At 36.4% G+C, this 27,660-nt stretch overlaps 1 protein-coding gene across 1 annotated transcript; it reads left to right on the top strand.

The window, feature by feature from the left end:
- The first annotated feature begins 569 nt into the window (after positions 1-569).
- On the top strand, positions 570-26,725 carry slc6a11b (solute carrier family 6 member 11b). Its single transcript, XM_044121355.1, has 15 exons — positions 570-854; positions 1,299-1,526; positions 2,834-2,968; positions 3,085-3,225; positions 3,361-3,442; positions 6,934-7,066; positions 10,709-10,843; positions 17,742-17,845; positions 17,956-18,080; positions 18,637-18,749; positions 19,368-19,505; positions 21,288-21,390; positions 22,050-22,150; positions 22,680-22,850; positions 24,634-26,725. Exons 2-15 carry the CDS (start codon positions 1,316-1,318, stop codon positions 24,775-24,777), a joined length of 1,836 nt encoding a protein of 611 aa, XP_043977290.1. The 5' UTR covers positions 570-854; positions 1,299-1,315; the 3' UTR covers positions 24,778-26,725.
- The last annotated feature ends 935 nt before the right edge of the window (positions 26,726-27,660 follow it).

Below are 27,660 nucleotides of genomic sequence, written 5' to 3'. Positions count from 1 at the left end.
TATTTTTAAAATTATTGATACTAAAGGCAAGAAGGGCAAAGAGGGTTTCTCGCTGAAACCAAAAAAGCCACAATATGGCCACTGTGTGCTAACTTATTTTACCAAATTTTAATAAACCCAATTACTGGAAATCAAATTCCCTTCCCTTAAGGCTTGAATGCATTTTAAACAATTGTAATGTGCTTATTAGACAATAAATGACACACTCAGACAAAACAAATTGTGTTTTTATTAAGTGAGATCCTTATTTTACACAATACTTGTGAAGTTTGGTTATATTTCAGCATTCGTAACAGGTCCCAGATTGTTCCACACACTTGATTGGCTGAGAGCTGGTCTGCCTCTCCCAACCTGAGTCCCCTTCATCTTATGCTTTTTATTTTATAAAATGCATGTTGGCATTAATTATTTAATGGCTCTTTCTGTGTTGTAGCTGTCATATAGAAGATGCCTCTAAACTTTTGTCTCCACTTTCTGTCTGCCTCCTTGCATCCTGCTCTCCCTGCGCTGTGAAAGCTGGACTCGTTACCAAATGGCTTTTATCCAAGTAGAGGCGCCTGAGAGCGCACAGCCCGCTGAGTGGGAGCGCAGTTGCAGGTTATCCATCGCCTTGTGCAAGTTGTGTACTGTCACTCCGCTGCCTCTGGGATCTTCTTTTATATAGACGTGAGACTTAACATACCCATCTCATTCAGCTGTGGGTGCAGATTGTTTTCCTTTTTATTCTTTTGTGCCCTCTCTCCACTCTGCACCCCCCTGATTGGGCTTTATTCATTCTGCGTGTTTGTAAAGGCGATTGTTAGTGCGCATCATCGCGGGAGCCAAAAGGTTTGCCACTGTTCCATAGGAGATTGGTGAGTATTTCTTCTCTCTCTGCATGTTTTAATATTTTAGCACTTCCAGGCTGCGAGCCAGGAGATACTGATTTGTTTTTAGCTGATTTCTCCACACCTACAGCTGGTTTTACACACTTTATTTGTTTCTTTTGTGACTAAAAAAGTGCCATAAAAGCAAGAGAGTCCTTACATGGTTGTTTCCTGTTGGTTTTCTTCTAAATATTTGATATTCATAATTTCTGTTATGTGTGATTCTGCAGTCAGAGTTTTATATATTCTTAAATTTGCACATTATGATAAACATGCTGCTGTGACTTGGTCCAAACTTTTACCAGAATGTCTCTGCATCGTATTTACAGTTTTGCTCCATACAAACTTTCAAGGAATTTCACGTTCTCATTCAAAATCCTGTAAACGTTCTTACATCACCTTTATACAGTCCTTGTTGGTTTTACTTCTCAGCAGGCTGCCCGAGCGTCATGACAGCTGAGAAGAGTGGGCCTGTTATAAACGGTAAACCAGAGGATGGCAGAGACCCGGATGGGTCCAGCTCCAGTCTCGACAATGACGTGTACAACGAGAGGGGCATGTGGAACAACAAGATCGAGTTCATCCTGTCTGTGGCCGGAGAGATCATTGGGTTGGGCAACGTTTGGAGGTTCCCTTACCTCTGCTACAAAAATGGAGGAGGCAAGCGATAAAAGCATAGCTTTATATCTGTAGCTGTACGATGAACAGCTACAGAAAAGTTTCCTTTTGTGGTGAAAAAGTGGTGAAACTGTTAGATACAGTGAGATGCCTTGCAAAAGTATCCATTCCTCTTGCAACCTTAAACTTTAATGTGTTTTATCTGTATTTTAAATTCTTCCAGTATTCATGTACTTAACTCTGACCAGTTTCTCTAACCCTACTGAAGAATAGCATCCCCACAACATGATGCTGCCACCACCATATTCTAGGACGATAGTTGGTCATCTGAAAAATGCATTTTCTTCTACATGTTTACTGAGTTTCATCTTGCAAATGCCAATCCGGACATTTAATGGATTGTCCCTTCCATAAACGGTAGATTGGTGAAGAGTCCTACTAACAGCTAGCCCGGCTACTGCCTTCCTGTGCAATCGGCTCTATTGTCACCTCTTCTCAGTGCTCCATCTGGACTCTCCCCCTTTGAACTGTATGTCTCCGGTAGATTTTCTACCAGGTCGAATGAGAAGTTGTGGGAACGATGACATTGATTTTCTGCGCTGTTTTAGAATTGTAATCTGCCTGTAGTTTTAGGAATAACACATGAGGAAGTGAACAAAGCTGTTCAGTGCGTGTTGGTCATGCTTACAAATATTGAATTAACATTAACAGCCGCCGTGTTCAGAGCAACTCTTCTCTCTTCACATTGGGGGATAGTTGTTTACAGCGCAAGCAATTTCCAGCAGACGTCTTAGCTTTGAATTGGTTCATTACATACATCACTGGCAAAAGGTAAAATTAAAACATAGAGTGCACGCCTTCACCAAACAATCACTTGTAAATAGCTGAGGGTCCTGAACCTTTGTATAAAGCAAAGCATAGAACAGAAGCCATAAAAAGCCATGTCTTATATTTCCTTCACTTCACAGTTATGACACTTGTTGCTTTTCATAAAGTTCTAATAAAACACATTCAAGTTTTTTGGTTGATACATTGTATGTCATATTGCTTGTCTGACTACTTTTGTAAGGCACTGCAGTTATTTTGAACACATATATCAATAAAGAGGCAGATTGCCTCATTAGACTGAACAGCAGGGTGCAACTTCATCTCTAAAAAGGTCACCATGCATTCCAAGCTTGGCATCGTAATGAGTACTTTCATCTCATTTTTTTGAATAGGAATAGATCCCTGCATTAAACCCTTCACATAATTCAGTACAGGATTTGAGAATTAACCTTTAGACTTATGTTGTATAATACTTTTGCATCTCCTGAAATCACAAGGTACATTTATTTGTGTGCATGAAGGTGCCTTCTTTGTGCCGTACGTCATCTTCTTCATTTGCTGCGGTATTCCTGTATTTTTCCTGGAGACGGCCTTGGGTCAGTTCACAAGCGAAGGTGGCATCACATGCTGGAGGAAAGTTTGCCCGTTGTTTGAGGGTAAGAAAACCCTGGATTTATTTGTTTTTAGGTGATAAACTGAGATTTAATTCTCAAAGATAAAGTAGGAGAGAAAGTGTTTCATCACGTTTATTGATTTACTTTTGCTTTTTCAGGTATCGGCTATGCAACACAGGTGATTGAAGCCCATCTCAATGTGTACTACGTCGTAATCCTAGCCTGGGCCATTTTCTACCTCTTTAACTGTTTCACGACTGAGCTGCCGTGGGCTGGCTGTGGCCATTACTGGAATACAGGTAGGTGATTAGGGGAAAGCATTTTCTTATGACAACAAATAAATCATTTCTAATTTGAAACAGAAAAGACCTCTGTGTTAAATTCTGCTGTGCACTTGATGCCATTGAAATGAAAACATATCACTGTGTTTGCAGAAAACTGTGTTGATTATTACGGGGAAAATGCCACCAACATCACCAACACCAATGCAACGTCTCCAGTCATTGAGTTTTGGGAGTGAGTACACTTTATTTTTCATTTTCCTCCTGCTTATATGTACAGAACTACATCACAGCACGGATTTTACACAGAGATTTTCACCATTTGTTGAATAAAATGCTTCTATCTGGATGAGAAATGCTCACTAGGTCATGTTTTTCTTTGATCTGCCGTATTGTTAAAAAGCTGAGATACTGACAGCTCCAAACTGTGTCATTGAACCCCTCCCTCCCTAATCTCACCCCCAATAATTAGTCAGCCTTTTTCATATTTCTGTGTCAGCAGGCTATGGTGGGCCAGCTGTCTCCCAGTTAGAGCCATGAGCGTGGCAGCAGATCATGGTTTGTTAGTGCGTAGATCTGACCACACTTCCTGTACCACTGCCAGTAGCTTTGTACACATGACTAGGTCGGATTTAATCTGATGCCAAGTCACAAAAACCGTTAAAAGTCAATATGTAAAAAAACATATTTGGATGATTGTCACTCAAACAAAAGAAAACTGAGTTTCATAACAATTATGACAACATGTAGTAGCTTTAAGTTAATCCTGGAAATAAGAGGCCACAGAGTAATCTGTCATGTTGACATTGTCAAATTTTATTAAAACTGTGGCAAGATGGACTAGCATTTTGTTTATTAGCATAAATGTTTTCAGTTTAGTTTTAGCACATTATTGTTGTATTTATGTAGTCTCTGTGCTCATAAATACAAAATTAGTGTTAGATTTCTAAGTATATCAATGAAATTTCTTAGGTTGTTATTAAAGGAAGCAGTGTTTATACGTTTTCTTAGATTTTCTTTCTATCTTGTTGAACTTCTACAACAGCCAGCTATAATCATTGAGGTAAAAAACTATAAATTCATTAATGTACATCCAAACACCCAGTTTAGCAAATTTACACAAATCTTATCCTGTTGGCTGACCAGAACAGAGGGTGGGGGTGGGGCTGAGGGTGTTGGATCAGTTTTATGGGTTTCCACCAAGAACATGTCAGGATGATCAATGGCTGGTCAGAAGCCCTGAGGGTGAACTTGGTGGCACAGATTTTGGCAGGGACGTGTGGCTTTGTGGCACAGGCTCCTGCTTCTCATCCTTTGTCAGTGCAGTTGCCGGGTTGAGCTTCAGCAAACAGGAAACACATTCTTGACTCACCACTGCAAACAACATGTTGTTGGAGATGGCATGCTCACTCTTTTGCACCCACGTCATTTGGCATATTTCGACAAAAAATTTGTTTTTTTTCTCTATAGTTTATCAAGTTTGGTTCAAATTCATCATTGACACCCAGCAGGCCGGATGTTGACAGGAAAAGCACAAAATGTCAGCCCATGACTGATGACATGAAGAAGCATCAGTAAGACTCATGGAGTCATAGCCTTGTCCATAGCAGCTGACTGGCTAAAGATAGGTGCTGAGGACAGAATTATTATGTTTTCACTCTTTTAATTTATTTATTTTTTTCATTCTCTACCAAAGGCGTGAAAGGTGCTGGCTTCTTGATAAACGACATTCTACTTAGTTCATGCCCTGCATCAACAAAGATGCATGCTGCCCTGTAGTCATTTAATTTAGCTGACGTTTACCTGAGACCATTGTCTGGAAACTGTTGGTATTTTTGGATGTTGATTATGAAAAAATTGCAAGTTCAAGGAGACTGTAAAGACATATTGAATCTGCTGTAGTTGTCATGCCAAGCCACTATTTGGCACTGTGATCTTAGCATGATGTCAAACATGCATGGACTTTAGACCTTTAGCTTCCATCTTAGAGTAACCCCTCTCAGATGAACCAAGTGCTCATGTAACACATATTTTTTTTTTATCAGTAGTTGTGTTAAACTGAACAGGTTAAGTAGTACAGTGCACTACATTTACAAGCATTAGCATGCTTGTAAATAAAAAGAAATCTAAATGGATGTTATTTATTGATTTTTATATCAATCACTATGAATGGAAACTTGTTATAACATCTACTGTCAATCTGTTTCACAGAGAAAAGCTGATGGTGCACCCCTCCTACATCCTTTCCCATGTAAATAATTGTTGTCTTTGGTTTTTTTAAAAGGCCAATTTAGATGTGACAATGGTTTAAATGTTCATAAAGGACTATTAGGATGAACTGCTGTGAGTTTTTCTTAGGATTAAAGTTGTTTACATGGTGGAAGTCCACTTTCGTCTTGGCTGCTCTCTGACTATATGTTAGCTTCAGCTTTAGGGGTCAAAATAATCTGGATTTGTAATAAATGAAGACATAATAATTAAATACTGCTGGAATGACATTACAAATCCTGAACTAAATTGATTTTGATTTTGTTTTTCCCTTTGTCTTGTCTCTTTTATGTATTCTTAATCTTCCGCTAAGTGCTAGAGGAGGCTGAGCTCAGCATCATCTCCACAATGGAGTTTTTAATCAAGAAATCTAGGTTTTGTAAACTCTGGCAAATATTGTGTTTGTATGTTTATTAACAGATTTAAGTGGTTCTCCTGCATCACAGCCAGGGTGCTGATGTTTTTCTATACCAACAGTAAAAAAAATTTTTTGGTAGAAACACTCTTTGGGGTGCAGAGGAGCCACAGATAGGTTAAGGTGTTTTTTGTTGGGAGAATAGCCACTTGTCACCTCTTGATCCTTATCATCAAGTGAAATAGGATACCAATTATGAGGAAAATAGTTCCTGGATTGTCCTGAAATTGCCAAGATTGCAGTGGTAGTAGTACAATTGCAGTCCACTGATGTTTTTACTGGTGTTTCTGGTCTCAAAGCAAAGATAGGACTTCTTTACTGGAGGTAAATCCCTTCAAAGTTGGTGTCTGAATTCTTAACAAGCTTATTTGAGAAAAGAAATCTTCATTTCATGCACTGTCTCTTAGCGACAGACCGAGATGAGATGTTTTTAGAAGGAGCTGGGAGTGGAAGAACTGTAAAAAACTGTATAAACCTTTAAAACAATTGCACATTTTAAAATTTTATGTTCAAGATTTGTTTTTTCTGAAGATTAACAAGTCAGTCCTTCCAGGTTTGTCCTCATATTTTCAAACATGAGCCTTGGTGTTGTCAACATTAGAGCAAAAGTGGTTACAGATTCACACATGTATGTGCCCAGGGAATATGGCTGGCCAGCAGAAGAAATGGTTTTGCTATTTTTACTCTGCTGCTGCACGCATTTATTTATCTTTCATCATCTTCCTTCTGAGTTCTTACTTATTTAGCGCAGTTAAATGCTTCAAGGCAATTCTCTGAAATGTTGTTGGTGACTTTTCTTTCTGGGTTCAGTTCTCACACTTTTTTGCATAATACAAACATACAAAATATCAGAATTTGCATTGCTCTGTGCAAATAATCCAATGTGTGTGTAAAGTGATGATTCTATAATTTCAGTAAATGCAGTGGGTTTCTAAACTGAATTACATTAAATAAAGGTGTGTTACTAATTTTCATTCCTTGCAAATGATAACAAATATTTGTTGTAAACTAATAATTTTCTGTGTGTATTTGGGCCAAATCAGACGGAGAGTCCTGAAGATATCAGATGGTATTGAGCACATGGGAGGAATGCGCTGGGAGCTGGCCATGTGTCTGGCTCTGGCCTGGTTCATCTGCTACTTCTGCATCTGGAAGGGACCCAAGTCAACTGGCAAGGTAGGATTAAGCATTGCATGTTTACTGTTGTGCCTTATTGTGAAAATTGGGAAGTTGTTTGGAAAGGACATTCCTTCAGTGCATTGCAAAAGTTTTCATAGCACATGACTTTTGTAACGTTAAGACAAGATGAGATGTAATTTATTGATCATAGAATTGGGCAATTTTTGAGCAGCAACATGACATGCAGAAAACAGTCCATTTACTCAACATAAGAAAGACAGAAATACATACTAAAATATACATTTCCATATGGTAAAATAATGTTATCCAAAAAAATCTATATTTTTAACACATACATTTGTGCAGACGGAGCAATGATGGTGGGCACTATGAAGCCATAATTAGAACATGTGCAGAAAAGATTTCCTGTATTTGCCTGTTTGACAGCAGAGCTGTAAAGGTATTTTGGAGAAGGTTGCTCTACTGTCTGTCCAGTGTGGTGGAGGGGCAGGTGCAGTTTGACCATGATGTTTCTTCATTGTCCTTCCCTCCATCACAGCATCATTCATCTCCAATCTGAGACTAATTACAGATCACAGAGCAGTATTTATTCTTCTTTGTTCCCCCAGGGTGGATGAAGAGCATTTTTGAATATTATAAGTCTCACAACATATTCTGAGTAGGATTCTGGTCCGGACTTTGACTATGTCATTCCACAGAAGGCATACTCATGTTTTAGCTACGGCTGTAGGCTTGGATCATTGTCCTTCTGAGAAGTCACATGGCTTGTGACAATCTGCTAATAGGACTTCGAATGGCTCTCTTCCATTGAGGCCAGATGTGCAACGTGCAGAACTCATCGTTACCATGGTGACTAATTTCCTCACTTTGAATTGTGGGTCTATGCAGCTCCCTCTCAGAGATACCATGGATCTCTTGACTGCTTCTTTGATTGTTTACTGTTTACATTAAACAAAATTCGGTTATCCACCCATCCATCCGTCCATTTGTTCATTCATCCGTCCATCCATGATGTCTATTTCTAACAGCCATTGGGGGAGACACTGGGTACAAAATTAGACTTTATTTACTATTTAAGTGACTTCTGAATGCAGTTGTTGGTGATGAATTTTATTTGGAAAATCAAGGGTGCTGAAACTATACTTTTGAATTAAAGTTTCCCTTCCAGTTGGTTTGTCACATAAAATGTAAAAAAAAAAAAAAAAAAGACAGTTCATATTGTAACTTCTAAAATAAATTCATCATTCTTATTCTGATGGTGTTGGTATGATGCACAGAAAGAATTTTTCTCTCTTGTTCTTAAAAACAAGTCTCCAACAGGGAGCCAGATGAGTTTTCTTCTGCAAACGCAAGACAAAAAGGCATGTGTGCTAGACCTACTTCTTTTCCTCCCGTCGCAATTTCCATTAAAATTTCCTTGAGTCTCTTCTGGCAGCCTCGTTGAGGGACAGTAAGAACTCTACACCCTCCTATGAGAGCTTAGCGGCCCTTAATACAACTTCCCAGATTCAATGAGCCAGAATGAGGGCAAAGATAGAGCCAGACGAAAAGAGGAGAGGTGTGTACACAAAAATTAATGGGTTCACATAATACATGATGGGGGGTAAAAAAAGACAACTAAGTTGTGACGCCTATATCTCCATGAAGTGTCTTTTGTTGGCTGTGAAGTAAGAGGGGGAATGTTTCTTCATGGCCAGGCTTTAGCAGGCGGTCCAAGATTGATTTCCGTATTTACTAGAGGAGAAGGGATCGTTCATGAGGAGCATGTAGAGTACATCCTCAGCTCCTCTCTATCTCCTTCTCGTGCAATGAGAAATTAACCACAGCTTGCTTGTTGCAAGAGAGAAAGAGAGGGAGAGAGTTGCTTTCTTTTCTACAAACCCTCCAGCTCATTCACTCAACACTCTGCCAAGCTGTTTGCTTTTGTTGGTCGCATTTGCCAGCCATTCTCACATTTAAGCCCTGCTGTTAGATTTACAGCGAGGTTTGACCAGGAAATTTGTGGTGGCTTAGATGTTTACCCGTGGTGAGCGGGAGAGAGCAAGCAGTGCGTCAAAAGTTCATGGAGAGACTGAATATTGTCCTTTTCATCACCAGAGAGATAAAGACAACCAGGGGGAGAAGGTTTAGGATGTGTAATCATTTTATGTGACAAATTAAAGGAAGGTAATGCTGCAAAAGGGGACAAATTTTCCCACACCCTCCCTGCTGGCATCTCTTGGATTAATCCTCAAGTATGCTCACTGTTCAAACTGAGCTTTGATCAAGTTTATTTAAAAGGTTTAAATCATTTTTTAGAGTTAAAGATGTTCAGGATATTGAGTAAAATAGAATGCTTTGTCTCCTGTCTTTCTAAACAAGTGAGTAAATCACAACCTCATGCTGGTAAAGTGGACTGAACTTCTGTGGAGTTGGTTAAGAGCTTTACTCAATGAATGAAGTCCATTTCCTCCTCCCAGAAGAGTAAAAAAGGAGTAGTCATTCATGAAAACGCTGCACCCAGTACAGACGAGCAATGTGTCCACAGTGTCCAGTAGCTGCTGTGCACATTAGTGCATGTTTGTAGTATGTTCACTCTTCTTCGTTTCGTTGTTTAAATGAATGAATATCCATTTGTGTGTGTGCACTCATGCACTTCTGCGCGAGCTTCAAAGAGCTGCACATTTTCCCACACTGCCAGGATCACTCCTCTGGGCTCCTCCTGTTAAAGAGACGGGGGCCAGAGGAGCCCTCTTTTCTTTCAAGGATCCTGGCCCAGATCTGCTCTGTCCTGTTCTGTCCTCAATTGGACTTTGACTCAGTGCCAGAAGGCCAGGGGATGTATGTTGCTTGCCTCTGCCTCCCAAGAGCCCAGAATCTTTGTGGGGGAGAGTCTTGAGATGTTGAGCACAGTTCTGAAAAACCTGAATGGTTTGATTAAAAAAAAACAGAGCTGGGTTTAGGATGAGCAAGGACTTGCTACTGTATGAATGGTGTCACTAGATATATGTGTCAATGTTTTTTGAAACCGGGCAGATAGCGAGTGGAGAGAGTTTAAGGAGTGATGATGAGAGTACTGTGTATCCAATCTGAGTTTCACTACTGATGAATGCATATTACATTACAGTATTGTGCATTTGCAGTTGCTATGGTGTATCTAAAAAGTCATATTTTGTCATTTCAAAGATGATCTTGCAGCACAGCAATAATCTCCAGAACATTATTCTGATGTTTTGCGTGAAGCAGGACAATTGTTTTGTTTGGCTTCAGTTTAATTTGAAGTGTGTATCAGTAAGGACACACATACAGACAATATGGCCTAACATAATTCATGGTGTGGATTTTTTAAGGTGCACAGTATATATCATGATGTTTAATTTCATTGACCAGTGATCAGACCATGCAGACCTTATCATTGATTCTTTATCTGGAGCGGATTAATCGAACTTCTATAACTGAAATCTCAGTCACTTTTGATTGTGAATTAGTTGTAGATAACCATTGTTGCTATAGAAATCTCTACTCAGTTGCATTTGCCACAAAGAATAAAAGATATAGGACATATTGTCCAGCCCTACATGACAACATGTCCAAACCATGTCAAGTTTTGTTGAAAAACTATTCCACTGGTCTGTACTTATTGTTCCCCTCAGTAATCTGGCATACCCTGATAACAGATGTGCATGTGTGCTTCTGCAGGTTGTGTATGTAACAGCTACGTTTCCGTATTTCATGCTGCTGATCCTACTGATCAGGGGAGTCACACTGCCTGGAGCTTTTGATGGCATCAAGTTCTACCTCTACCCGGACATTTCACGTCTCTCTGACCCTCAGGTAGGTGTCGATTCTCTCCACTCATCTGCCTTCTCAGAAAATAATCCTTGCACAACTTTGTACTACAACATTTACACCAAGCTAATCCTTCAAAAAATATATATATTAAATATGGTGCATTGTTTTCCTATATAATAATTTGATGATTTGCTTTTATTTTACTTTTAAACACACAAAAACTTGCAACAATATAACTAAACTGCAATAATTGTCAATAAGTTTGAATGTGTGTTCTGCTGACGCTCTTTTATGAGATTGAAAGAAGTTATCAACATTCTATACATTAATCCCACAGTTATGTGTTAAAATATTATTTTATTGTTCTGATGTTATATACTAATCTTAAATGTTTTGTTTTCTTTAGCTTAAAGCTGAAAATTATCAGAATTTAAAGAAATAAAGGCTAGAAGACATCAGTCTGGGAGTAAATAATATTTCACTTAGTGAACTGAGTTACTGAAATGATTTAAATTTTCAATAATATTCATATTTATTGAATATGACTGGACATGTAGGGGTTCTTTTTCATATTTAATATATTGAACTTTGTGTTAATGCCAGCTTTCATGATACTCAGGTCATGCAGATTCATATGTTTTTGTTTAGAAGAAGGCAGCCAATCAGTATTAGTCTCTGATTCTCACAGAAAGCAGCATTCAAGGTTTTAGATCAATCAATTGTCTTGACTTTTAAATGTTAATAACCTTATCCCAAAGATGATTAGTTAAACGATTTGAAACCAGTAGCCACAATAATGTCCCAATATCTTAGGAAACATTTGTTGATATTTGTGCTACCAGTTTCTGTGAGAGTTGCAGTTTTATGGGATATTTTGATCTGAAATTTCCTGGTATTAATAAATAATAAATGACTCAAAGAGTCACCGAATGATCCACACTGTTTTAGTCTCATTGACCTTGTTTGACAAGACAGATAGTTTTGTTTCCTTAGCAACAGAGTACTCAGGAACAGGTTAGTGAGTCATGACAACAAATAGGTTCTAGTGGAAAGACATTAGTACAGGGAGATGAACTTGTACTTTTATTGAGTTTTACCTGATTACACCTTTTTGGAGTCTACATTCTGCCAGCTGCTCAGTAATAATTTAACTTACAGACCCATTTAACCTAGAATTACAGTTCCCTGGAGCCTTTCTACAACTGTCTGTTTGCAAACTGCATTAATTCTGGTTGATAATGTGAATCTTGACAACTGTCGATTAGAAAAGTAGATCTTAACATTCCCAGCTTACAACCCCTGTCTAATAATCATTACCAACAGCAGTACTTAGAGCTAGAAAACACGCTCACCACAATAATCAGCAACAAAATGAAACATATTTTTAAAATAAATTAACAGATCCCAAGCAGTTCTATGAATATTAAAGTGATAATTAATGGTAGCTTCTCTACCATTTTCTGTTTTCTATCCTCTTAACATGCCAAATTTTCAAAAACTATTACTTTAAGAAGAGGAAATGTCCTTTTAGTTTTCACTGTGTGGCTTCACAAACTGTATAGTTATTTGTTAATTAATTTTGTCTTATTTGAAGTGTACAAAATTATTTGCACTAGAAAATAGACCAAAAATGCTGATATTTTTGTTTTTTTGCAGTGAAGAAAACCAAGAAATTACTTGAACTATGTAAATATTCACCACTTTTACTTGATATTTTATTGATTCACCTTTTGCAGAAATTACAACCTCAAATCTGTGGGAAGTATAATTCCAAAAGTCACCTATATTTAGGTAGTTTGACCCGTTCTTCTCTGCACTTCTTCTCCAGACGGGAGACGTCTGTCAGCCTTTTTCTGATCTCTTTAAGAAAATTAGACTAATTTAAGAAAAATTATATTAAGGCTGCAACATAACAAAATATGAATAATTTCTATATGTTCTGTGAAATTAACTTAATCTGTCAACACTAAGCTACCCAGGAAAGTGCCATGACAAAGCATGCGTAGCAAGGTTTTCCCAGTTTCCTACAATCCAGGCATGTTGGAACAATCATGCATGTCCTGATCATTGTGGGGATATTTCATTAATCTTATTCCTTCTGGGATAAAACTAACATCAGTTGTAATTAAATTAAACTTTAAATGTTAGGTATATCAATACTTAATCTAGCCAAAGTAAAAAAAAGAACTTTAAGAAGTTAAGTAAAGTCTGTGGCATTAAAGCAGTTTTATAAAAATCTTCACCAAGCCTTCATATGTTGATTTGAGAGTGAGAACAAGTTGACAAATCACAGCCTGGCAGGAAACTTTAAGGCTTTAATTTAGCAATTTCATTTTTAGTTTTAGACTTGATTTCATCCAAGCGCTTTTTTTCCACTCTGCACTCTGGCAGACACATCATGTGGAGAGTTAAATTTATGTGATAATGAGGAAAAGTTTCTGCCTGATAATTACCAGAGTATTCAGTCGATGTGAAAATGTGCTATCAGATAAACCCCGTCTGTTCCACCACAACTTCCTGCCAAGAAAAGGTGTTATGAACATTTTCTGTCAAGGCGCAATTCTAGATTTGGATGCTATGCTGCAAAATGTTGTTGTACTTTATAAACACAGAAATATTGTTTGTGTTTATTTATGTTGTGCTTTTATTAATACAGGCACAACATCCAAAGTCCTTGCATTGGAACACTGTCATTGACTTCTGATGTACAAAAATCTAAAATGCAACAGAAAACAAAAGACAAGGAAGCAAAAACAAAACCCTTTAGATAATTTAACATAGTAAAGAAATAAATGCATTTAGATCAATTTGACTTACTAAGTCTTTCTTTTTTTAGAGATGTCCAGATGTACAATTTGAGGGACATATCTACATATAAAAAGTGATATAGATGAATGGTGTTGGAGGAAAAAAGAGAGAATTCAAACACCTATTAAGAGTAATGGGCAAGTGATAAAATGGACTCCTGCTGGGTGGAGGACATTAGTTTTGACCTTAAGTTATATTAGCTTCCTGTAGGACAATCAGTGCTCTGTTCTGTTTACAAGGCAACGTGAAATGTGTGTGTGGATGGATGTCGCTTCCTCTAATCTATTCTATCCAATGTCCCTTCCTTTCAAACCTTTAGCATTTTCTCTACACATTTCATACTGATTGATTTCTGTCTCAGTCACTCCTGCACCGTTTTTCATATCTAATGTGGCAGATACACAACACAACTCAACTTAAAAACAACCAAATTTGTTAGAGAAAATAACTTTTTCATACAGAGCATGTATTCACAACCACACAACATTTTGTTATCTTACAGGTGTAAAATTGTTAAATGTTAAATTAATATTGTTCTTCAAAATTCTACTCACAAATATCCCATTATAAAGTCATGATGTTTTGCATTCATACCAAAGAGTTCAGTCTTTATCTCATTAGACCAGAAAATCTAGTTTTTCATAGTTAGAGAGTTGTTGAGGTGAATTTCGGCAAAGTCCGGTGATTTTTATTAAGGAATAGCTTTTGCTTGACTACTCTGACAGCGCTAGGGTTAGGGTACCATCATGTTTGGCATAATTATCTCTAGATGGAACAAAAGTGTTTGTCAGTGGTTGAAATAATGAACAGTTCAAATCAGAAAGCTAACCTGAAGGGCATTTTGCTCTGCACTGTCACTGTGTGTCCAAGTTTGCATTAAAAAGTAACAAAGGACTTTATGAGAAGAAAATTAACGTTTTCAATTTAGTTGCCAGAATTTAGTTGCCATAATATTACAGAGGGTGTTGGATAAGAAACGCCTTCATAATCAAACAGAATTGGAGAACTTTAAGAGCTCAAAGTAGGCAAATGTTGCCAATCTAATGTGGGATGCTGAGAGGCTTCTGCAAAAAATTTTATTCAATGCTGAAATGCAAAACAAAATGACTTTCTTCAAAGTATTAGAGTCACCAAAGGAGACAGTTAAAAAATAAACTTAGTACTATTGCCAGATCTTGCGAATGTATATATTTTTTTCTCTTACATTAACATGAGAGTTAAGTACTTTTACAACCTGGTTATTGATTGTTTTGTCGTTATAAATATGCACATGTGAAGCTTTAGCAGTGGTTTGTAATATTTCCATATCCATTGCGTAAATATCATACAAATTATGGTGCAACTGAATAAAATTAGCAATTTACACTATACTTGTTTAACTTGATTGTCAAAAAATTTGAATTATTAAACCATAACTTCCTTTTTTCTCCGTGGTATGAATGTGATGTGACACAGAGATCTATTTATATCAGCTGGTCTTCAAACTGGGAAAAAAATAAAACATAAAACATGCTATTTAAATATGGCAGGTGTGCTAAGCTTTATAAATTAGTAAATTGTTAAAAAGGAAATAAATACTTGCCTTAACTCACCCATATCTACAGTCAGGGTAATACTTATAAAGTTTAAAACTGGAGTTGTATTTATCTTGCATACTGTGAGTATGCAAGATAAACTCCCTGTTAAAGAATAAACAATTTTTAAGTTCTAGATAATGCTGTTTCAGTAGAAACTCATTTTAAAAAGAATTTGATAAATCTTTACCACTGATGCCAATATTGGAAAAAGGAACTGTGTCTGCAGGGAACAGCCTGATAGCAGAGGTTACTCAGCGGTCAGTAATACTGAGGGACTGACTGCTTAAAACAATGAATGCAGAAGAGCATGAAGTGTGAATTTGCTTAACAGAGGGGAGCAGGACTGACCACCATTGGTCCAGATGTTTTGTTCTCAACCAGTTATACAAACATAAAGCTGGATTATCTCAAAATGCATGACTGGGAATCTGAACCAACATTTTGCTCAACTTTAGAAGTGTTTTCTTAGATATACTTTAAGACCTCTCCAGTTCATTCATTAATCATCTTTCTTATATTTCATTCTTTACTGTGGACCATTGAACCATCAGAAATAGTTTCCTGGAGCCGTAGTCTCAACATAACCAAACACAAGATTGCCAAATTAGGCACAACATCAACAAGTGATCCGGTCTGAGCCTGGGCCTTTAAGGTTTCCCTTCGCTGTGCAGCCATCAGCCGAGGGTGAACTAAAGGGAACATTAATGAACATTAGGAGAGAAAAGGCCGTTCTTCCACAGGAACAGTCCTGTGTTTGTGAGGTCACAGAAGTTACCCTGGTTACTCCCAGGAGGGCGCAAAGACCTTGCGTTTGTTAATTGTTTTTCTGTGGGGAAATGAGATTAGTCGCTGAATGGTGATGTGAGAGAGTTTTCAAAGAGTCATGCTGCATTAAGTTTGAATTTGCTAGCACCCCATGCTATCCTGTGGGTCCTGGGTCCCGCGCTGCTCCGAGAATGAGTTTCACCAACGCAAATGTTTAGGTTTACCAAACTGTTTCACATATGTACATTTCTGTGTTTTTGATAGACCAAATTTAATGTCCACACAAGTATTTAAAACAAAATGTAGTGCCAATATAGAAAAAATTATGTGTATCATATTAAAGCTTTTAAGATTGGTAGCAATTAATATTTTTATGAATCTGACATTTGAACATTGTGTAACTGTTATGTGATTATATAGGTCTGCATGACTCTGTTTATATTAGCTTACATTTTTAATTTCAAATATTTAGAAAAAGGACAATTTACCAAACTCAAAATTACTTGTTGGTGCAAGAACCAGCCTTTGATTTTGACTCTTCATTCTCCAAAGATAATTTTTCATCTCCTGCTCACTTCAGGTGGTCAGTTACATTTTATTAAGACAACATTTACTTTTATTTTAGCCAAAATTAAACTTCTTTATCAAAAAGTTATATATATATTTTTTACTTTTACAGTGGAATTGGGCAATAAAGACATTTCAAAATAACATTTTAAAGTCTTAAGAAAAACATCCCATTTCTCCATCATCCACTTAAATTTACATAGTAAGATTTCATCCAGAGATGAAACATATTTAATACAATATTAAACTTTCACTGTTGCTCTTCAGCTTCAGGCTCCCCATAGAGAACAATGGAAGCGGATTATAATAAAGTGACTCGTGTATTTTTAGCCACTGAAAGATTTTGACTTCCTTCAGAAACTTAATCTATGATTTATGCAACTGCTCCTTTGTGTCCATCAAAAAGAAAGAAAATTAAGAAAAGTATTTCGTTATAGTCACTGCTGCAACAAAAAAGGAAGGGTAAAACAGCTGTCAAATATTTCTAGAAACTATTTAATTAAAATCTTTTCTTAGGGAGTAGTACAATAAGGTTTTAATTTTGTGGTTTAATAATTTATAAAAATAGGAAATGTGGTTGTCCTTTATGTGCTGAGGGACTTTAATATTGTTGTCATTAAACTATGCAATAGTAAAATAACAGGCAATGAAAGCAGTGGATTCTGAAAGTTTAACTCTGTTATGCTGTTTATGTTCAGATAAGACATAACAAAATTGTGGCAGGTCTGAATTCAGCTCACACCTATTAAAACTGAACTAATCGCTTCATTGTTCAGCGCTCTGAGCTAAATATACTGTTCCAATATAACCTAATTCATATAAATTTTTTAGTAAATAAAAGTTCTTTAAAAGAACTGTACTTGCAGATTATGTATTGGTCTTGAATTTATCCTCACTGTTTTTCAGTTTGCACCTGTCATTTGGGTAGATTAATGTACAATATTTAAACCAGAGAAGGTTGAGGGTTGATTCCATAATTAATTTTTAGACTCAGCCACAAATTATTTGATTCTTTCTTGTATACTGCAGGTGTACCTAGCTATTTTTCCTATTTAATATTTTCCTCAGTTATGTCTAGCATTTTTGCAGGATTCCAGGTGGATTCATGTCCCTCTGTATTAGGCGCATGTGTTAAGAGGACTATATTTTTACCCGACTAAAACACTTCTCAATGTGTTCATTTTACATTTATGCTGTTTCTTTACCTTTGATATTACTAACAGGTGTGGGTGGATGCAGGAACCCAAATTTTCTTCTCCTATGCCATCTGCCTGGGCTGTCTCACTGCTCTTGGAAGTTACAATTCCTATAACAACAACTGCTACAGGTGATAATATCTATGTAAACATAGAGTAAAAGCGACTGAATGGAAAATAAATGTGTACTTCTTTTGCTAATCGTTTTGTCACCTCTTCTGTCTGTCTTTGTCCTCCTCAGAGATTGCATCATGCTGTGTTGTCTGAACAGCGGTACCAGCTTTGTGGCAGGTTTCGCCATATTCTCTGTTTTGGGTTTCATGGCTTATGAACAAAATGTTCCCATCGAGGCTGTGGCTGAATCTGGTGAGAGAACATAAAGTAACGTAATATTTCAAAATAACAACAGGATAACAAACATTCAGAAAAATGATGTGACTCTGTAGATATGCTAAACCTCAAAGTGAGTCTTGATATTGTGCTAAACTAGGTTAACCCTTCCATGGTTATATAACTCACTACTCCTCACTTAAGTGTTTAAAATGCTGCATTATGGTTTATTCAACTCACCATAAATAATTTAGAGAATGTGACAGAGCAGAGTAGAATTGAAATTTTTGTCTTAAAATACATCTAGGATGAACTTAATGCTTCAGATAAGACTTTATTTACAGATAAATGAATGCAGTAAAGTCATGTTAAAAGTAATAATCCTGTCCTGACACGGTCAAACATTGAACATTTGTTTAATAATTAGAGAAAACATGAATAACATCTAACTCCAATGTCTCAATCAAAAGTGAGAAAGGCTGTGAAACCTACAAACAATGTCAGATACAAAATAATCAAAACATAAGCAAAACTTTCATCATGTCCTGAAATCAAGTAACAGTGAATTATTTTTGGATCTTTTTTCTTTCAGGTCCTGGTCTCGCTTTCATTGCATACCCCAAAGCTGTGACTATGATGCCTCTGTCTCCACTCTGGGCTTGTCTCTTCTTCATGATGCTAATCTTCCTTGGCTTGGACAGTCAGGTGAGAATAAATAATGTGATTGGAGGATTGTAAAAACCAAAATAAACCTCACTTTGATCAAATAAGACAATGTATAATAATCATTAAGGTTATTATACATAGTTTAAAATTTTAAACTATGAAAAACAATGCTGCCACTACTGCCAAACTTTCAGGGTAATTTTGACATCATGTATGTTTTTTCAGTATAATTAGGCTTTTAGGGAGAAGCATCAATAACTGGTGGCTCCATCTGACTGGAGAAAATAAACATTGAAAGCCTGAAGGCAAATTGTTTCTCCTTTTTCATTTTAATTTAATTATTTTATGTCTATGTCTACAAAATGACCCAGGCCAGCGTACACTGCCACAATGTTCAGCCCTTCAACTTTACAATTATTTATTTCTTTGAAAATTGTATCACTTAATGTTTCAACAATTACTTTAAATAAGTCACACTGTAATTTGCTGTCTTTATTATGTATGTTATCTGTACATTATGTCATGTCTTTATTGTATTACTTATTAATATCCTTACATTATCACATACTTAACACAATATATATTGTGCCACAAAATAAACTGTGAGCTAAATCAACTGTGTCTGTGAATGTATTTATTGATTTGTTTGTTTTTCAGTTTGTGTGTGTGGAGAGTTTAGTGACAGCTGTTGTGGACATGTACCCAGAGACCTTCAGAAAGGGTTACCGCAGAGAGCTGCTGATTCTCTGCATGTCCATAGTCTCTTTCCTCATAGGACTCATCATGTGTACAGAGGTAAGACACCGATATATTTCTTACTGGTATCTTTAGAGTAGTTTTCAGCTTAAACTTTTTAAACCTAAAAAACTGTAGAGTTTAAAGTTAACCTCAAAAGTTATTATACAGTGAGCCATTGCTTCACATACCTGCCTTTCTTTTCTATTTCATTTCCTTCTTTATAAAATTACATCACATGATTGGTGCATCAGTAGAACTTGTCTGATCCTAAATTTTAAGTTTTTGTTTGCATCATGTCATTTTTTTTGCATGCTTTTTTTATTTGGTTGTGACATTTTTTGTAAAATATGTGCACTATCATCATCATCATCATCATCATCATCCTCATCATCATCATCATCATCATCATCATCATCATCATCATCATCATCATCATCATCATCATCATCATCATCATCATCATCATCATCATCATCATTCACAGGTAAGATTTGTTAAGATACCTCAGTCTTTATATAGTCAAGCTTAAATTTATTCAGATTTAGATTTTAAATTATTTTCATTCAACCAAGTAAACCATGTCAAAACAGGTTACCATAGATAGATAGATAGATAGATAGATAGATAGATAGATAGATAGATAGATAGATAGATAGATAGATAGATAGATAGATAGATAGATAGATAGATAGATAGATAGATAGATAGATAGATAGACAGACAGACAGACAGACAGACAGACAGACAGACAGACAGACAGACAGACAGACAGACAGACAGACAGACAGACAGACAGACAGACAGACAGACAGACAGACAGACAGACAGACAGACAGACAGACAGACAGACAGACAGACAGACAGACAGACAGACAGACAGACAGACAGACAGACAGACAGACAGACAGACAGACAGACAGACAGATAGATAGATAGATAGATAGATAGATAGATAGATAGATAGATAGATAGATAGATAGATAGATAGATAGATAGATAGATAGTGTGTATATTCTATGAAATAACCTAAGGCAATCTCAACATAAGCTTATTTCACAGTTGTTGATCCATTTCAGGCAGGAAACTCAGGAATTCAATACAATGTTAAAGTTTAGTATGTTTTCTGTTTGGTGTTATGGAGCTGCAGGTTTAAGAAGTCTGACTTCTTTATTAGCACCTCCACTCTTTAGACAATTCGCTCTCCGCAGCTTCCATGAATCTACTGTAAGTAAAGTATTACAAGAAACCAGGTGTAAAGTCTGATAGAGGTCAAAGGGTTTCCAGGAGTGTAGCTCTGTGTGATGGTAGATATAAGTCATAAATGAATGTTTTAATATATTTCTGTCTCAGAGCCACAGAAGGTTTTCTCACGATTGTTATGATTTACACGCTTTGCAAGAAGATGCCAGAGAAAATGCTGGTAGAGCACATTGTTGTTTCTATGGCTGAAGTGAAAACATTTGAGGCAAACAAATTCAACTGTTTGTAATGTAGGCATCATTTTAATTTTTGCTTAAATCCTGGCTTCAAGCATAAAATCACAAGTAATAAATGTTATATATGATCTTATAAAAATTATGATAATTATTATACAATTCAGAAGCAGTATGAATAGGTGTTGTTTTGTTGTTTTAAGTAAAAGCAGGTTGGGCTTGAAATTGATCACAATTTTTTTTTGTAGACTAACTTTAACATCTGTAGAAGCTGACCCGTCATACTGTCGTGAAACCAGTATAAAGTAAAAACATGTTCAGTCTAAATCTAAGCCGCTGAATCCCTTTATGTGTTTCACCCAGCTGATGTTCATGTGAAAAGCTGACACCTGTCTGCTTCCATTAGGGAGGAATGTACGTCTTCCAGCTGTTTGATGCATATGCAGCCAGCGGGATGTGTTTGCTGTTTGTGGCCATATTTGAGTCCATATGTATCGGCTGGGTGTATGGTAAGATGACATTTTAAAGCTGAAATGCAACTAGTTTTTTATTTGTATTACCACTGACTCATGGTGCAGAGTTTGGGTTTTTGATGATTGTTACAGACTTGAGTAAAGCAAGTTTCACTCTCCTTACTGGAAGAATATTGTTTTTCTGCCCTCTGCTGGAGAATGCACAGAAACACACGCAGCATTCATTTATCATGATAAAATTATAAATCAGGTTATTAGGATGTAAGACAAATACATATTTTTATATTGACTTGTTCTTAAAGTATGTCTTATACTTTAAGGACAAGTATAAGACATACTTATATGTATGGACATTACATACAGTAATGTCCATACCAGTGTGAGACACTTAGATACAGTTATCTAATACTGTATGGACATTTTGTAATGACTAAAAAGGAAGTATGCATGTAGAAATTCTTTGGTACATGAACATTATTGTTGGCTTGTATAATTCTTGACAAAAATTCAGCTAAATCGTCTGCTGTTACACAAAACGCCCCTGGCTCTCTCGATGTTAGCTTTCAAAAAACATTTTGTTCACATCAAGTCAGAAACGTAGCCTTACACAACTTTGAGCTGTCAAGAGGCATCAGTCATGTCGTTATTTTGATGATGCATGCATAATCTCCCGAGTGAGACTTGTTTTCTTGCAGGAGGCGACAGATTCTACCTAAATATTGAGGACATGATTGGATACAAACCTTTCGTCTTGATCAAATGGTGCTGGATGATCCTGACCCCGGGCATCTGTGCTGTGAGTAAGCAGATGAATAAGAGCAGACAACACATAGATGAGCACACAAGTGGCAAGCGACAAACTAATTCAAATGACTTAGATTTGTTTTTTCATAGCTTGGTTTGCATGGAGTATTAGTTTCAAAAGGCATACAGTTATCTTTTAAAATAAAAATGATAATCAAATTTTAAAAAATAAATACACCAGTAGCTTCCAAAAGAATGCTTGAAAATATTTATACAGTTTGCAATTTGCAAATTATCAATAGTCCGATATTTTGACTGATCCCTTAATTTATGGTTTTATCAAATAAATATATATAAAATTTTTAAATCTACTGTTATATCCAACTTGTTTTATCCAGTAACTTCTATGTCCCCTTTTTTCTGCTTGTCTCCTATTATTCCATAACCAAATCCACCAGTGACTAACCAAGAACTATATGTGCTATTACATTAAAAGTATATAAACCCAGAAGGTAGTTCCTTGTTATTTAAAACCATGTTTTCACCATGATTTGCAAACAATGTGTTTCTTTTTGATGCAGGGAATTTTCCTGTTCTTCCTGATTAAATACAAGCCTTTGAAGTACAACAACGTGTACGTCTATCCTGACTGGGGCTATGGTATCGGCTGGTTCATGGCTATGTCCTCCATGGTGTGTATCCCACTGGGCATGATCTGGATGATCTGGAAAACTCCTGGGACCTTTTCTGAGGTAAAGAAATCTTAGCAAGAAAGGACAATCACTGTTGTCCTTAATTATTATTACATTTGTCACGTTGACCCTGTTTATCGGCACCACTGATGGAGATGTGTAAAACCCCTAAAATGAAAGAATAATTTATTGCAGTAACTGTTTATAATAAAATCACTGATAGCACTGCTGTTGTAACACATGCTGTTGATACTTCATAAAACCTTTAACGGTCAATGAACTTTGCTTTTTCCTGTAACATCTCACACTATAAGGCTGGAGATAAGCGATCTATGATAGTTTATTTTTTAACAATCTCTTTAATGTTGTCCATTGTTATATGTCCTCTAGAGGACAATCTTCAGCTTTTTGAACAAATTTTAGTTTTCATAGGAGATTAGTCGAAGGACTAAGATTGTTTTGATAGACTGATGTTAGAACATCAAAATAATCTTCCAAAACGTTTTCGGCAGATTATTCTGAACAGCTGGTTGGCATATAGATGGGGTCTAATGACTCTTTTGGAGACTTGATGATACTGTACTCTGACTGTGAGCTTTGGTGACTTTTTTTGTTACCTATCTGCTAACATTCTGCAAAGAATACTTGGATTCTCTTCTGGTTTAATAGTCAGTTGCTTACAGTGGATTTTTGTTTCATGTCAAATTTACACTATAAGAGATATCCCTGGAAGATCTATTGAACTTAAAAAGCAAATAAGTAAAATTCTTCCATCCTGAATAAATGTACTCTAAAAGGGGATGGATTTTTTTTTTAATGCGGAAAAATCTTGTTACTAAAATAAAAGATTCATTTATTAAGGCAAATTCATACCTAGATGGCTTCCAATACATTGACTATGTCATAGAAATTTCAAACTTTTCCACAAGGTGCTTTTTAATAAGTATATAAATTTGTGTCAGAATAACAGCTAAAACTGTCAAACTTAAATAGGTACTGTGATCTATTATAATCAAAGCACTTAAAGAGTGTATTCACACCAGTCCCGTTTAGTCCTCTTTAATCAAACTTTAGTGTGTTTGCCATGAGATTTTTTTGGTTTGCTTGGGGAGGTGAATGTATAATTCACTCCAAAAAGCAAACTCTGGCCCACCTAAAAACCTAGGTCTCAGTTCAGTTGCACATGCATGTCGATGCCAAGCAGACCCGAGATCCTTCCAAAGGCAGGAAGTGGACTAAAATGCAGGGAATTCTGGGTAAATACAACCAAAACAAATTGAAAAATATAATGCAAGAGAGAGAGAAAAGGCTTGTGGTCTTTTACCAAAGACAAAAGAGAAGTCCTGCAGCCTCTAAAATCTGACACGACTCCATTTTAATGTAAACATTTTGTTTACATTACATCTTCTGAGGTTTTTGGGTCATTTCCTTCAGTAGTTCTTGGTGCAGCGCCACCACAGGCAAAGGGGGAGTACAAGTTTTTCAATTACTCTGGATTGTTTGACACATTCCAGCATGAAAGCAAACCACACCAGCAAAAAATTGTATTAAATAAATGTTTCAATATTGGTCGTTAATCAAACCAAGTCTATTGAGAGTAATATTTGATTAGCTCAGCAGACTTCCACACTTCTGCAGCATCTGTGAGCCAAACATGGGCATTTTTGGAGTAAAGTTCAAAAGCTGCCATGTTGTTAAGCTGGGTGTGAAAACCCTAAAAAATACCCTGAAGTCCAGAGAAACTCCTATATATTTGTAACTTCTATCAGAGTAAAACTTTATGCCGGGATCATTGTGATGTATAAAGTTAACACATCTATTCTTTCTTTCTGATTCCTTGCAGAGAATGAAGAAGCTGACCACTCCCAGCCCTGACCTAAAAATGAGAGGCAAACTTGCTGCCCTCAGTCCTTACGCTGTCAATGATGCCAAACTTAAAGCAGATGGCAAAATATCCACCATCTCAGAGAAGGAGACGCATTTCTAATTGACCCGGTGACTGACCGAGCTGCCAGCTGTCTTAAAGGACCAGTCAAATAAAAATGAAAACCATCACAGCATTACAGGCCACCACACAAGACAAAAAATGGAAACAAACGACTCAGAGTGCTGTTTTTGTTTTGTAAAGAAACGAGTCTAAAAATGTTGATGCTCATATGTAGTCTGCTTCTGTTTTGCACAGCTTTTAAATAACACAATTATTGTCTTAACTTTCAAGCTTAAGCAGCTGTTTCCTCATTTTTAGCCATTAATATTTAAAGACATGTTGATTTTGTGTGCTAAATGGTGAAATCCTGTCCTGGTAATTTGTCAGTAATGGCCTCACTTGTGTCTGTGCCTTTAGGACGATAACAGCATGTTCTACAAGGCTTGCTCTCTACAATCATTGGCAAATTGCTGAGATCCTGTTAGGTAAAAGGTACCCAAATGAGACTGAGATGTAGCAGCTGGAGGGGCATTCTGAATGCATATTCATGCTCAAGCTACATGAGGGGGGCTCCATACCCCTGCAAGTTGTAATATACCATTGAAATATAAGATCTAAGACTGTGAGGACGTTTTTAAAACTTTAGGTGTTGTAGACCAGCATGAAAACAAAGAAGAAACTAAACTTCTACATAAATATCCACCATTTGGAGCGTTACAGTATTACAGAAAGACAAAACAATTTCCTTGGTTTAAAAATCTTTTATTTTGAGGTTTACACTACATTTGTTCACATGGCTACAAATAGATGTTTGTGACTCGCAGGCTGAGTCAAAAACACACCTCTTTCTCCTCTAGCCGCCCTCCTTAAAGTCATAGATATCTGTCGTTTCACAGTAATTATGCTGAGACTAACAGAGACTGACAGATAGATGTGCCTTCAACCCTGCATTTTTATTTCCTGCTCCGCCTGTAGAGAAGAAGATGGACACGCATCAGATGAGCATTTCAAACCTCATCTGTCCCCTTTATTTTCAGTCTCCTCATCTTTTAGGTCTTTTTTTCACTGTTCTCCCTTTTCAGCCCCTGTCACTTCCTCTCTGCCTCTTTCAGTGTTTTCTTCTTTCTTCTATTCTGTTTATTTTTTGCTCCTTTTCATCGCACTGCTGGCTTGAATAATTACACCAGTCTCATATGAATGAAATATAATACTCTGCATTTTATTACACATTTATGCCTCACCAATATTATTTCTATTGATTCTGTTGCCATTCTCTGACCTTTTGTTTGAAACTGAGAACCTCATGGTTTAATGTTTGCTTCTGTCTGAGCCACAGTGAAGGTGAAAGCAATGATCTAGTCTTCTGTGGAGGGTGACAATGAGCTGGTCTCATTGTTTAAATCAGTCAAATATCCTACACGCACTTACATTTCTTTCACTTTCTGTCTTTCTTGTGTTTTCTGATGAAAATGCTACCAGAGGAGAGCATCTGAGGAAATTAAAGCAAATTTTCATAATGTTTAGGGGGAGGCAAAAAAGTAGGTGAAGAATTCAGGAGTTTGTGAGAAGAGGAAGTTTGTTATCGAGAAGAACATAAAAGAAGCAGAGGAAGTGTTAAATGCTTGAAGCGCCTGCGCTTAGCAGTCGCATTCTCCCTAGCAACTAATCAGCCCTCTAGGTGCTCGTGCATTTTAATGTTATCACCTCTTCACTCATGTTTCTGCAAGGTACTAGTTGTGTGTATCCAAAATCCTAGCATGCTGTTTAACACTGATCACACTGCTGTAGTCATTGGTTTACTTCCTGTCTGTTGAAAAGTGTTTAAAATGAATTGCTGTAATAAAAAGACAATATTTCAACTTTTGATATGCTCAAAAGAATCTGTAATAGAGTTATATTAAAAAAGGGTTAAATACTGTCCAGCACTGTTCTACACACCTTTTGGTATTCACTGGACACACGAACTGTCTGCTTACTCATTTTTAAAAATAAATATGAAAAAAATTGATTCTTGATCGTGGCTATTTATTTGTCTTCCATTCTTATCGCTAATTTTTTTCAGTGTTATCCAAAATCTGTTTTAGATAAATGTAAGGCAAAAAAAAAATAAAAAATCAAAAATCAAACAATCAAAAAAACTTTAATAAAATATGAGTTTTTGTTTGTTTCTGTGAGCCCATGTCGACTACTGTTCAGTATTATGAAATATTTTTGCTTAAAATGTTCTCTGATATTTCAAGGAGTTTAATTGTCCTGCACTCTGGCTAGGCTCCTGTGGCTTTTGAAAAAAAAAAAGAAAAAAAAAAGCCCACAGCATCACAGATCATCTGCCTTACTGAACAGTGTACAAGAACTGTTTTTCAATGTTTTAAATTATCATTATTTACATGATTATTGTTTGTTGCCAAAATGTTCCAGGAGCATTTAGCATGTCAACATTTGTGATGGTAGGACATGAGCCACACTATGGCATGTACACTTAAGTCCATAACTATTCATACCACTGGGAGATTTTGATTTAAATGTACAGTACAGACCAAAAGTTTGGACACACATACTGTATTTTCATTCAACCAAGATGTTTATTTTTCTAACCAAATTAGGTATTTTTCAAAAATAAATATAAAAGTATTATCAATTTTAGAAAAAAAAAGATTATTTACATTTTATTGAGAAAAATGGCACAGCAAAAATTATTTATACCCTTCCCTCCGATGCCAGTGCTATAAAACTCTTCTTATAATTGCTGACCAGCTATTTACATGTTTCCACTGGTATTTTGGGAGTTTATTTTTGGGAACAAAGTTTGAAGTCAGAAGTCTTTCGTACTAACGTTCTAATCTTTAGTTCTTAATGAACTTTATAACAAGTAGTTTCAGGTAAGTCTCTGTTGATTATCTTATACTTGCATACACAGATGTTATTCATTTATTATTAAGCAAC

This window comes from Gambusia affinis, linkage group LG07 (genome assembly GCF_019740435.1).
Source record: "Gambusia affinis linkage group LG07, SWU_Gaff_1.0, whole genome shotgun sequence".
Classification (NCBI taxonomy): domain Eukaryota; kingdom Metazoa; phylum Chordata; class Actinopteri; order Cyprinodontiformes; family Poeciliidae; genus Gambusia; species Gambusia affinis.
This window is presented reverse-complemented; position numbering and strand designations above follow the sequence as displayed.